General features: G+C 47.6%; 1 protein-coding gene across 8 annotated transcripts in view; it reads left to right on the forward strand.

Annotated features, from left to right (window-relative positions):
* Positions 1–12,431, forward strand: part of mapkbp1 (mitogen-activated protein kinase binding protein 1) — a 77,183-nt gene that overhangs the window by 59,560 nt on the left and 5,192 nt on the right. For 2 of the 8 annotated variants that reach the window (XM_036953814.2, XM_090211012.1), the window contains 14 exons: positions 933–1,054; positions 2,928–3,003; positions 3,162–3,273; positions 4,185–4,371; positions 4,763–4,920; positions 5,544–5,599; positions 5,717–5,977; positions 6,191–6,315; positions 7,159–7,343; positions 7,700–7,891; positions 8,228–8,303; positions 9,385–10,409; positions 10,637–11,860; positions 12,189–12,274. In XM_036953814.2, the coding sequence (XP_036809709.2) occupies positions 933–1,054; positions 2,928–3,003; positions 3,162–3,273; positions 4,185–4,371; positions 4,763–4,920; positions 5,544–5,599; positions 5,717–5,977; positions 6,191–6,315; positions 7,159–7,343; positions 7,700–7,891; positions 8,228–8,303; positions 9,385–10,409; positions 10,637–11,860; positions 12,189–12,274 (3,885 nt within the window). The remainder of the gene's footprint in view (positions 1–932; positions 1,055–2,927; positions 3,004–3,161; positions 3,274–4,184; positions 4,372–4,762; positions 4,921–5,543; positions 5,600–5,716; positions 5,978–6,190; positions 6,316–7,158; positions 7,344–7,699; positions 7,892–8,227; positions 8,304–9,384; positions 10,410–10,636; positions 11,861–12,188; positions 12,275–12,431) is intronic. The other 6 variants (XM_090211011.1, XM_090211013.1, XM_090211014.1 and 3 more) reach the window with 3 other exon arrangements.

The following is a 12,431-nucleotide window of genomic DNA, read 5'->3' on the forward strand; positions in this document are numbered from 1 at the left end:
AAATGTCCATTGGTCTGATGAAATAAAAATAGAACTGTTTGGCCATAATGACCATCGTTATGTTTGGAGGAAAAGGGGGAGGCTTGCAAGTCGAAGAACACCTTCCCATCCGTGAAGCAAGGGGGTGGCAGCATTATGTTGTGGGGTTGCTTTGCTGCAGGAGGGATTGGTGCACTTCACAAAATAAATGACATCATGAGGCAGGAAAAATATGTGAATATATTGAAGCAACATCTCAAGACATCAGTCAGGAAGTTAAAGCTTGGTCACAAATGGGTCTTCCAAATGGACAATGACCCCAAGCATACTTCCAAAGTTTTGGCAAAATGGCTTAAGGACAACAAAGTCAAGGTATTGGAGTGGCCATCACAAAGCCCTGACCTCAATCCTATAGAAAATGTGTGGGCAGAACTGAAAAAGCATGTGCGAGTAAGGAGGCCTACAAACCTGACGCAGTTACAGCAGCTCTCTCAGGAGGAATGGGCCAAAATTCACCCAACTTATTGTGGGAAGCTTGTGTAAGGCTACCTGAAACGTTTGACCCAAGTTAAACAATTTAAAGGCAATGCTACCAAATACTAATTGAGTGTATGGAAACTTCTGACCCACTGGGAATTTGATGAAATAAATAAAAGCTGAAATAATCATTCTCTCTACTATTATCCTGACATTTCACATTCTTAAAATAAAGTGGTGATCCTAACTGACCTAAGACAGGGAATTGTTACTAGGATTAAATCTCAGGAATTGTGTAAAACTGAGTTTAAATGTATTTGGCTAAGGTGTATGGAAACCTCCGACTTCAACTGTATGTCTGCCAAAACTCTCATTACTCACTGCTGCATTTACAGTAGTGTTAATGGTCTAGCATGGCAGTGAGTGACTGACCTGTTTTAACCTCTGGTTATGTTAACATCTTGTTTTGTTCACAGTCAGATGAAGGAACAGTGTTTACCCGCACCCACCACATCGTACGTAAGACGACGCTGTATGACATGGATATCGACCCCACCAGGAAGTACGCCGCTATTGGTTGTCAAGACCGCAGCGTTAGGTGGGGGCCTAGTCTACCTGTCCTTGCTTGTCTGTCTCTGTTTCTCTCGATGACTTTATATTGTTAGGTTCTAATTCTCCGAGCAGAACACTCAACGGACATTATGAAAGCTTAACCAAGTCTAATTCTTCCCTGAGGGTCAATACAGCATTCAGACAAAACATGTTTACACCAGTATATATATACTCCAATTTAGGCACTCCTTCTCTCTGATCCTTACATCTTTTATGGTTTGACAGGAAGACAAAGTAATAGGGTAATAAACTGTCATTTCTCCCTTAAGGGGATCTGACCTGACCTCAACCTCTTATTTGCCTAATCCACAGACGTCCATCCATATCCCCTATAGCAAGCCTGTGACTTCCTCCTGTCCACCCAACATCCACCCATCTGGATCCTACAGATAACCATTCACTTCTGATGTAAAAACCAGTCTCTTTCACCCCTCAGATACTATACTGCTCAGTATAACAATGTTCCAAGTTTAACCCAGAATCTAACCGTATGGATTTGTGTTTCTGTGTACGTGTGTTTGTATGTCAGTGTTGGTGTGTGTGTGTGCGTGCATCCATGTGTACGCATGTGTGCTTGTATATATTAGTGTCTGTGCACGTGTGTGTCTTCGTGAGTACGTGTGACCTCTCTCCCTCAGTAATCTGCCAGACTGTGCAGTCATCCCTCCCTAGCAGGTGGATTATCCCTTAACTCAGGTGTTGTCGACACAGGACGGATGAGATTGAGGGCCTTGCCCCCGGCTCGTTCTGTCTTTAGCTATCTGCAGCTACAGACATGCTGCTGTCCATGTGCCTGACCTGAGTTTATCCTACTCGTGCCTCGGTCTGCCTGCCTACACAAGTGTTTCCATCTTTCACTCACATACTCCACTTTGTGTCAACAACAGTAACAACATGCTATGAAAGTCAACCATAAAATCAACCATAATGGAGAAAATTCAAACAATCACCTTCAAATTATGTTAACAACCACCCTCGGGTTATAGTGTACAGCTTTATTTATCAGTTGGTGTAAATTGGAGGAATGTGGGAGAGTAGTACAACAGTCCAAAAAGGGCTTTCCCTCAGCTGGAGATACTTTAAGTCAACTGTAAACACACCTCATGCTGCTATGAAAACTAGGACATCTCACGGCACTTTAATGATAAATGTAGGTTGTAGAGTTAAAGGGCTTTTGTTTAACAGGCTCTGGTTTGTTCCTTATGTAACTAAGCAGCAGTGCCTAAAAGTGAGAACCAATGGTTGACTGGCTGCCCTCAGCCCACACTCTGCCAACTCCTCCCAAGGTTGGCTGGGCCCTGGCTGGGCCTTGTGGGTAGTTGTCTGCCAGCTGGTGGCTGCTGGTCTTTCCTTCCTGCACTTTGTGGAAATACACCAGTTAGACTGTTAGTGACCCCATGTGGTCAGCTGGGGAGAGACATGCTTACCAGCTGAGCTGCTGTGCTGTTAGCACACTATGTGGCACAGAGTTCACTGACTCATGAACAGAACACAGTCACGTGTTTCCTTGAACTCCCTGGGTCAGATGACTCAGTCCCTTGATCTGAAAGTCGTGGGGTCATAACCTTAACTGCTGAGGCAGGATGTAAATGGGTAGAAGTGTCTGACTTTTGGGCTATCGACTTATCGTCCTCCGTTGTCCTTGTGTGGAGACGTGCTGACAGTGGATAAAACTGAGGATTGATTAACCCACTGGTGCTTCAACAGCAGAAACTGTCTTTGTGATTTACTCCTGGAGTACTGAGCTGCTGGTGTGTTTTCACGTTGAGATCGAAACAGACACACCTGCACTTCTGTGTGTGGAGGTGTAAAGCCTCTAGACCTGTCCTTTTGTCTAACTCTTAGTTCCCCGCCCACAGAATCTTCAACATCAGTAACGGCAAACAGAAGAAACTGTACAAGGGCTCCCAAGGAGAGGATGGCACTGTTATCAAGGTTTGCATGTTTTCATGTAATGTGGTGTCACTGTGAAGACTCATTTGACAACACAGATTGCTGGTTTATAATAATGTGCGCTACAAGTGGTGTTTATTGCTGGTTTATAATAATGTGCGCTACAAGTGGTGTTTAAATCCTTCTTCTCCTCTCCCAAGGTTCAGACCGACCCCTCAGGACTGTATGTGGCCACCAGCTGCTCAGACAAGAACATCAGCATCTTTGACTTCTACTCTGGAGAGTGTGTGGCCACCATGTTCGGACACTCTGGTAAAAATAGCCCATTTAGTTAGAAAAAAAAGACAGCAAAATGGCTGAATGACAACCTGTAGTGTGTTCAGAAGGAGAAACCAGCTGGAACTCCTCTTCTCTCTCCCTCGCAAATTTGTTTACATCCCTGTTAGTGAGCATTTCTCCTTTACCAAGATAATCCATCCACCTGACAGGTGTGGCATATCAAGAAGCTGATTAAACAACATGATCATTACACAGCTGCACCTTGTGCTGGGGACAATAAAAGACCACTCTAAAATGTGCAGTTTTGTCTCACAACCCAATGCCACAGATGTCTCAAGTTTTGAGGGAGTGTGCAATTGGCATGCTGACTACAGGAATGTTCACCAGAGCTGTTGCCAGAGGATTGGGCCTGGCTCCCAGTCATGTGAAATCCATAGATTAGGGCCTAATTCATTTATTTCAAATGACTGATTTCCTTATATCAGTAAAATCGTTGAATGTTGCGTTTATATTTTTATTCAGTATAGTTCTGATCTAGGATCAGTTTAGCCTTTTAGATTATAAAAGACCAGAGAGACTTTATCCTAGATTAGCAAACCTAATCTGAGACACTTGTTTCATACTGTGAATTCCACAGATCATTTATCTGTCAAAATGTCCTAATTGTCTTCCCCATGCCTTATATAAACTTGTCCATTCCCTTTGTGATTCTTCTGAAGAAGGCCTTTGAAGGCCGATAAAGTCAGTCTTTTAAACTTGTCTAATAAAACAACACATTTTTAACGGTGAGCGAGCGCTGCGGCTTTTCCTGTCAACGATGTCTACACATTTTTAGGTTGCACCTCTACTGACGTTGGTTGAACACCTTCTACTTCTTTCCATAACTGAAAGTGCCCAGCTGATTTCATCCTTGTCATTTGTTTTGTCTTTTCTCTTTTTCACAGAGGTTGTGACTGGAATGAAGTTCACCAATGACTGCAAGCACATGATAACTGTGTCTGGTGACAGCTGCATCTTTGTGTGGCGTCTGGCCCCGGAGCTCACCATCAGTATGAGACAGCGTCTGTCAGACCTCAAACCGAGTGGCAAGCCAGTTCAGAAGACACCACCTCACAAACCTTGCAATCTCAGGTAGCTACCCTATTGGAACACATCATTGTAGAACAAGTACCTTGATTTACATTTCTTATTCCTGTTTTGTTATTCTTGTTAGCTCCAAAGTGAAGCAAAGGGCCTCCTTGGAGTACCTAGTTAATTGGATAACATGTTTTGTGCTAGCTAATACCCTTAGAAAGCAAACATGGCGTTTACAACACTGGATGAGAGACACATTCTGAAGACAATTGGAGTGACAAGCAACTGTTAATCCTGTGTTCTGTATTATTTGTAAGACAGGCTTGTCGCTATGAACGTTGCTAGTGAATGACCAGTGTTCCTTTCGTAGCATGTTGCATTATCAGAGACATTTGACCATTGTCTCCTAGTAGTATGATTTGCTATGTTCCCTGTCTGTTCTGTGCAGCACCAGGAGAGAGGTGCACAGAACCCCTCCCATAGTCACCATGTCCTCTGACAGCGACAAAGAGGTGGAGGAGGAGGAGGGGATAGAGGAGGAGGAGGAGGAGGAAGAGATGATCTCTCCTTACATGGTGTCAGGCTGCAGTGCAGAGGAAGAGACAGGTTGGTATCTCAGAAATACATTTGTACACAAACAATACACTGAGTATACAAAACATTATTGAATTTGTTTTAATTGAACCTTTATTTAACTTGGCAAGTCAATTAAGAACAAAGTTCTGACAAACTGACCAGGTGAATCCAGTTGAAAACTATGATCCATTATTGATGTCACTTGTTAAACCCACTTCAATCAATGTAGATGGAGGGGAGGAGACAGGTTAAAGGAGGATTTTTTCAGAGGGTGAATGGGACAAAATGTTTAAGTGCCTTTGAACGGGGCATGGTAGTAGGTGCCAGGCGCACGGGTTTGTGTCAAGATCTGCAACGCTGTTGGGTTTTTCACGCTCAACAGTTGCCCGTGTGTATCAAGAATGGTCCACCACCCAAAGGACATCCAGCCAACTTGACACAACTGTGGGAAGCATTGGTGTCAACATGAGCCAGCGTCTATGCCCCAACGAATTGAGGCTGTTTTGAGAGCAAAAGGCGGTGTGGTGCAACTCAATGTATACTGAGTGGTATACAGAGTGTATATCTACAGTATTAAGAATGTGTTTTTTCGTGGCAATGTTGATGGCAGCACACATCCTGAAATATCGGTTGGTTTTGTGTTTGCTTTCCAGACACCTCAGACGAAAAGCACAACTCTCTTAACTCTCACGGCAGAGAACTGAAAAGGGTTAGTATTTCTTGTAACTGTCAGTGAATATTTTCCCCCTAACACAGTCAGTGAATATTCCCCTTATAAACTGTTAACTGAACCCTTGTCCCTCCCTCCCTCCCTCCCTCCCTCTAGGAGAGCTCTTTTGGCAGGCGTTCCTCCCAGGGCAATCATCACTGTGAGGAAAGGGGTCCCCGTCCGCGGCGCCGCTGGTCCAGAGGCATGGTCAGCATGGAGCTGATGGTCAAGTCCATGTTGGACCTCAGACAGCTGGATTCCTTCGCCATGCCCCCCTCCTCCCCCAACAAGACCAAGACCCAGCCTGATGCTTTCAGAGACCCATTCAGGGAGGATGAACTGGGCAGCACCATCAGCCTGCAACCCCTTACTGCATGGGTGAGTGGATCACAGAGAGAGGGAAATATCCAACCACTCGTGGAAGTGAAGTGGACTTCAAAAAGGCTTCTTTGTCTTCGTCCCAAATAGTACCCTAATCCCTGCACTACTTTTGACCAGGGCCCATAGGAACACTTATAGGTAGAATAAAGTATAGTTTATTGTTAACACCATCAGAACTCATACTAATATGTCTCTGTTTGCTACTTGCAGGGGGATGAGTCTGAGCAGAGGTCCCAGCAGCGACCCCACTACATCATGTTCTCTCCACAGATCCCAGAGACAGGCTCAGTGCTCTACCCCGAGGGCTGTGAGGACAGGGTCAGCTTAGCTGGCAGGTAAACTCTCGCCATTAGTGTATCTCATTTTCTCCTCACTGTATATGGCCAAGAAATGACTGCATAGTTTGGGCCTTTAGTTTTCACTGACCAAGTGCCTCTGACCTTAAAAAACTCATGGGGTTGTATTCATAAAGCATTCCAAATTACACTGAACAAAAATATGAACGCAATATGTAAAGTGTTGGTCCCATGTTTCATGAGCTGAAATAAAAGATCACAGAAATGTTTAATATGCACAAAATTTGTTTTACATCCCTGTTAGCGAGCATTTCTCCTTTGCCAAGATATTCCAACCATCTGACAGGTGTGGCATATCAAGAAGCTGATTAAACAGCATGATCATTACACAGGTGCACCTTGTGCTGGGGACAATTAAAGACCACACTAAAATGTGCAGTTTTGTCACACAACCCAATGCCACAGATGTCTCAAGTTTTGAGGGAGTGTGCAATTGACATGCTGACTGCAGGAATGTCCACCAGAGCTGTTACCAGAGAATTTAATGTTAATTTCTCTACAATAAGCCGCCTCCAACGTCATTTTAGAGAATTTGGCAGTACGTCAACTGGCCTCATAAACGCAGACCACGTGTAACCACACCAGCCCAGGACCTCCACTTCTGTCTTCTTCACCTGCAGGATCAGGATAGTTCTAATCTAGGGTCAGTTTTGCCTTTTCGATGACAAAAGACCAGGGAGACTTTATCCTAGATTAGCACACCTAATCTGAGATACTTTATGAATACCAGCTCCCTACATATCAGATACCGTAGTCTATGTATACAGTATACATACCACCTAATCCCAACCCATATATCCACTATCTGTGTTTCCTCTATAGTGAGTACCTAGTGAAAGAGCTACTGCCCGGGCCTGAGACCAGCAGGAGTGTGAAGGGGTGCCAGAACCACAGCCAGTGGAGCCAGGGCCACCATGACAAACACAGCCCAGACAGCGCCTGCTCTGTGGACTACTCCAGCAGCAGACGGTCCAGCCCAGACAGCCAGCAGCAGCCTCCTGGAGAGAGTGAGACACATGCACACAGAGGCATAGGATCTTAATGTGACCTAAAATATTCCCGCAGCAACCGTTTTTGATGTTTAGTCCATAATGTTGCTTGATCAGTTTGTTAGGCTATTAGCTGGCCGAAAGTAGACTTTGTGAAAAGTGCAATACTGTAATATAACCGTGTTAGTGTGGGCTTTCAGTGAATTCATGTAAATCACAAAGCTCATCTGCATTTCCTGGATAAGTACAGCAAACAATTATTTTTCACCAATCACAATTCAAACAGTTTTGGATATCTGTGTGTTTTCTGTGTCGTATGACTACAGTTCTAACAGGAAAAATAAAGTTCTTCAAATCAATTTTCTCTGTGTCAGACTCTGAGCCCACAGAGCCTCTCAGTGTGGATGGGAACTCCTCTGAATTGGACATGGAGGAACTGGAGGAGGAAGAGGAGGGGGGTGTAGGGAGGGGAGAGGCCAAGGGGACAACAGTAGTACCTAAGACCCCTGACCAGGAGGCCTTCCTCAAACAGCACTTTGGCAACCTGGCTGAGCTTAAAAACCCAGGTAAGAACAGCATCTATGTCTCTCCTTGACTGGTATAAGACATTTGGTGGAAACTCCCACTAGCCCATGCCTCCACCGATTCAGTGCTTTTAGATTTGTGGGAGGTAGTGCACGAGTGCACACTTCAGGAGAAAATGGATATTATTGAGAGATTCAAGAAAGCTTCCCTTTCAACTGGCACATGGAATATTCAATTCAAACTGTATTGTACACACAAATTAATTGTGCAGCCAGGAGTACATTAGACACAATAGTATACACATATAGAGACACACACAAGTTGATAGTAAAAATATTTCAGATGTATTCATTGTATTTCTCCTCTTTGATTGTCAGTGAGCCCGACCAGAGTTGTCACCCCGGACAGTGTCAGCATCTCCTCCAAGTTCCTGTCCCAATGCTCTCCTGGAAGGTATGCCATACTTACACTACATGGCCAAAGGTATGTGGACATCTGCTCATCGAACTTCTAATTCCGAAATCATCGGCATTAATATGGAGTTGGTCCCCCCTTTCCTGGTATAACAGCCACCACGATTCTGGGAAGGCTTTCCACTAGATGTTGGAACGTTGCTGTGGGGACTTGCTTCCATTCAGCCATGAGCATTAGTGAGGTCGGGCACTGATGTTGGGTGATTAGGCCTGGCTCGCAGTCAGCGTTGGAATTCATCCCAAAGGTGTTCGATGGGGTTGAGGTCAGGGCTCTGTGCAGGCCAGTCAAGTTCTTCCACACTGATGTCAACAAACCATTTCTGTATAGACCTCGCTTTGTGCACAGGGGTATTGTCAAGCTGAATCAGGAAAGGGCCTTCCCCAAACTGTTGCACAGAATCGTCTAGAATGTCATTGTATGCTGTAGCTGGAACTAAGGGGCCTAGCCCAAACCATGAACAACAGCCCCAGACAATTATACCTCCTCCACCAAACTTTACAGTAGGCACTATGCATTGCGGTAGGTAGCGTTCTCCTGGCATCCTCCAAACTCCCGACAAACAGTTCTTGTGCTTCCAGAGGCAGTTTGGAACTCTGTAGTGAGTGTTGCAACTGAGGACAGACGATTTGTACGCGCTTCAGCACTCGGCGGTCCTGTTCTTGAGCGTGTGTGGCCTACCATTTCGCGGCTGAGCTGTTGTTGCTCCTAGACGTTTCCACTTCACAATAACAGCACTTACTGGGGCAGCTCTACTGGGGCAGCTCTAGCAGGGCAGAAATTTGACGAACTGACTTGCTGGGAAGGTGGCATCCTACGACGATGTCACGTTGAAAGTCACTGAGCTCTTCAGTACGGGCCATTCTACTGCCAATGTTTGTAAATAAAGATTGCATGGCTGTGTGCTCTATTTTAATTTTGGCCATTTAGTGTATCAGTTAGTTAACCAAAGAACATTCTGTTAACCCACACTCATCTATCACAAAAGTGAGCTATCCTTTTAAATGACTGAGTGTGTTGACAAACAGTCCTATCTGAACGGATCACTGTTTTTCCTTTCTAGCAGGACGGCCTTTCCATTCCCCTCGAAGAGCGGTGTTGAGGGGAAGGTAGCCAGCGGTGTGGTGAGGCCCCTGGTCTCTGAGGTGAGGCCCCTCATGGAGCACAACCAGGGCCAGAGCCACAACCAGGGCCAGAGCCACAACCAGGGTCAGAACCAGAGCCAAGACCACAGCCAGGACCAGAGCCACAGCCAGGGCCAGAGCCACAGCCAGGACCAGAGCCAAGGCCACAACCAGGACCAGAGCCACAACCAGGACCAGAGCCAAGGCCACAACCAGGACCAGGACCAGAGCCAAGGCCACAACCAGGGCCAGGACCAGAGCCACGACCACAGCCAGGGCCAGAGCCACAGCCAGAACCAGAGCCAGGGCCATAGCCAGAGCCACAGCCAGGACCAGAGCCAAGAACACAGCCAGGGCCAGAGCCACAGCCAGAGCCACAGCCAGGACCAGAGCCAGGGCCACAGCCAGAGCCACAGCCAGGACCAGAGCCAAGAACACAGCCAGGACCAAAGCCACAGCCAGAGCCACAGCCAGAACCAGAGCCACAGCCAGGACCAGGGCCAGGGCCACAGCCAGGGACAGAGCCAGGGCCAGAGCCACAACCGGGGTCAGAGCCAAGGCCACAACCAGGACCAGAGCCACAACCAGAGCCACAGCCAGGGCCAGAGCCAACTCCACAGCCAAGGCCACAGCCAGAGCCACGACCAGGGCCAGAGCTATAGCCAGGGCCAGAGCTATAGCCAGGGCCAGAGCCACAACCAGGGCCAGAGCCACAACCAGGGCCAGAGCCACAGCCGGAGGAAGGGCTCAGAAGAATCTCAGAAGGGCACTACCGCGAGACTAGAAGTAGTGGACACTACGGAGAAGGGTCTGAATCTCCGGGCCTCTCCTCTGAGGAAGAAGCTTTTTAACCCTGCAGTGGACTCCCGTAGGATAGTCAGCCCTGTGGCCAAGGCTGCAGCATCACACCTCACCTCTACAGGCATGAGGAAGTCCCAGTCAGTCCAGAACCTGCACACTGAGGGTGAGACACTACGCATGTGATTGTGATCATGTCCAGCTAGTGTATTGATGTTATGATCATGTATGATGTTTTGCAGGAAAATGTTATGATTTAAAAAGGTCCTAATTTTATATTCTAGGCATGGTGTAAAAGGTCAAGCTCTTCCTTGAATGTCTAATAAGAGACAGAAATGTTGTTAACACTGCCCTGGCCTGCATAGGCTAATCATTTATCTTCTCTGTCTGTAGAAATGCCTCTGAGCCTGTCTCGGCCCTCCAAGGAGGTAGCCCCTCAGCCCCATCACTCCCAGTCTCATCAATCCCAGGCCAACGAGCGTCCAGTGACCCTCCCCACAACCCCACGCCGCACCCTGCCCAGCGTGCCCCCCCTCTGCAGCCCCACCTCCCCACAACCCCGGGACATCACCAGTAGCAGTCACGGCACTGCCCCCACGCCCAGGAGCATCAAATCCCGCTGCTCCTACATGAGCCCCACCACCAGCTCCATGGCCAAGATGTCCCGCTCCATGTCCATGGGAGACAGCCTAAACGTGGCCGAGGAAGAGTCTGAGTCTACAGAGTCACGCAGGGGGTCCAGCTCTGACACGTCAAACGCTCCCACCAAGAGCCGGAGCTGCTCCTCCCAGAGCTCCCAGAGTCTTAGTACTAAACCGTCTACCCCCGTGGCCGTTGTCTCTTCCACCTTATCCTCCTCCTCCCCTCTGGCGTTGGGTTTAGCCATGCCCCAGGCTGCAGTTATCCCCACCCTCATCACTAGCTCTCCAAGCAACTCCAACCCCAGCCCAACCACCAAGAGTCTGCAGGCTAAGCTGATGTGCAGCACCCGGCCCCAGCTCAACCTGGACATCTCCAAGCCCCTCCCAGACAAGCCCTCCCTGGCAGCCTTCACTCCCAACAGTACCTCCAAGACCGCCGCCTCCTCCAAGACTGTCAAAGGGGACAACGACCTCTTTTCCAGATCTCCAGTCAGCTTGTTACCTCACCAGGGCCAGACTCATCCAGTGCTCACCAACAAAGTCCAGCTAGTCACTGCACTGTCCCTCTCCCCAGCTGCTCCTGTGGAGACTAGCCCAGCTCGGAGTCCTGAGGCAGAGCAGCGGTTTCTCACCACGGAGCTGCGTCCTGAGGCCCCCGTGGTAGACAACAGGCTAGAACAGCCAAAGATGGAGGAGAGCCAGGGCCTGACCCAGGAGAAGAGTCCCGCGATGGAGGTGTCTCTACAGGGCAGTCCCGTATACCTGCTGTCATCTGGAGGTCCCGGCCAGGACCGTGCAGGTTTGCTCCAGCGATCTCCCTCCTTCATCCTGTCATCTCTGCGTCTGGGCATGCCCCTGGCCAACACCAAGCACTTTTTTACTACTGGTGCCGTGTGGCCTACCGTCTCAGTCTCCACCCCCATATACTCTGCACCTTCACCCTGTCCTCCGTCACTTAATCATTTCCTCCTGACGGGTGAGGCATGGCTCTCTTTCTCATGTCCCTCTTTCTTTTTCTCTCCATCTCTCTCACTTCCCCATTTCCATGAAGAGCGTTCCCTCTGTGGTCCCTCTGTGGTCCTCCTGTCTGTCCTTTCCTTCCTTGTGTAGTAGCTAGAACATAGCCTTGTATTGACATACTAGCTATGGGTTGTCCAATGAAATAACCCTGCTATTGTCCGTCTTGCTGTTCTGTTTTTGACTTGACTAGTTTCTTGTGGTCTAGCCGGACACATATGATGAGACTTGCAGTAGGATAGTTTCAGCGGCGTCAGCCTGACCATGTATAACTCGCTTTTTATTAGACGGTTCTCTCAGTATGGAGTCGTGCAGGGTGGTGGCCAGCGATCTACAGAACACCTTTAGGAAGGCCTCCCAGCTCTACAGAATGGTGAGTCACTCACTCCCCCAATAAGTATCCTGTTCACTAGAAATATTTGTTTACATTGGCTACTATTTTATTGGCCACTATCTGTCTGTTTTATGTTAAGTTTACATTCATTTTTAAAAACATTTCCATACACTTCTTTTTTGTGGTAATGTTGGTC

The sequence above is a fragment of the Oncorhynchus mykiss genome, chromosome 19 (assembly GCF_057628025.1).
Source record: "Oncorhynchus mykiss isolate SJ-2025 chromosome 19, ASM5762802v1, whole genome shotgun sequence".
NCBI classification, from domain to species: Eukaryota; Metazoa; Chordata; class Actinopteri; order Salmoniformes; family Salmonidae; genus Oncorhynchus; species Oncorhynchus mykiss.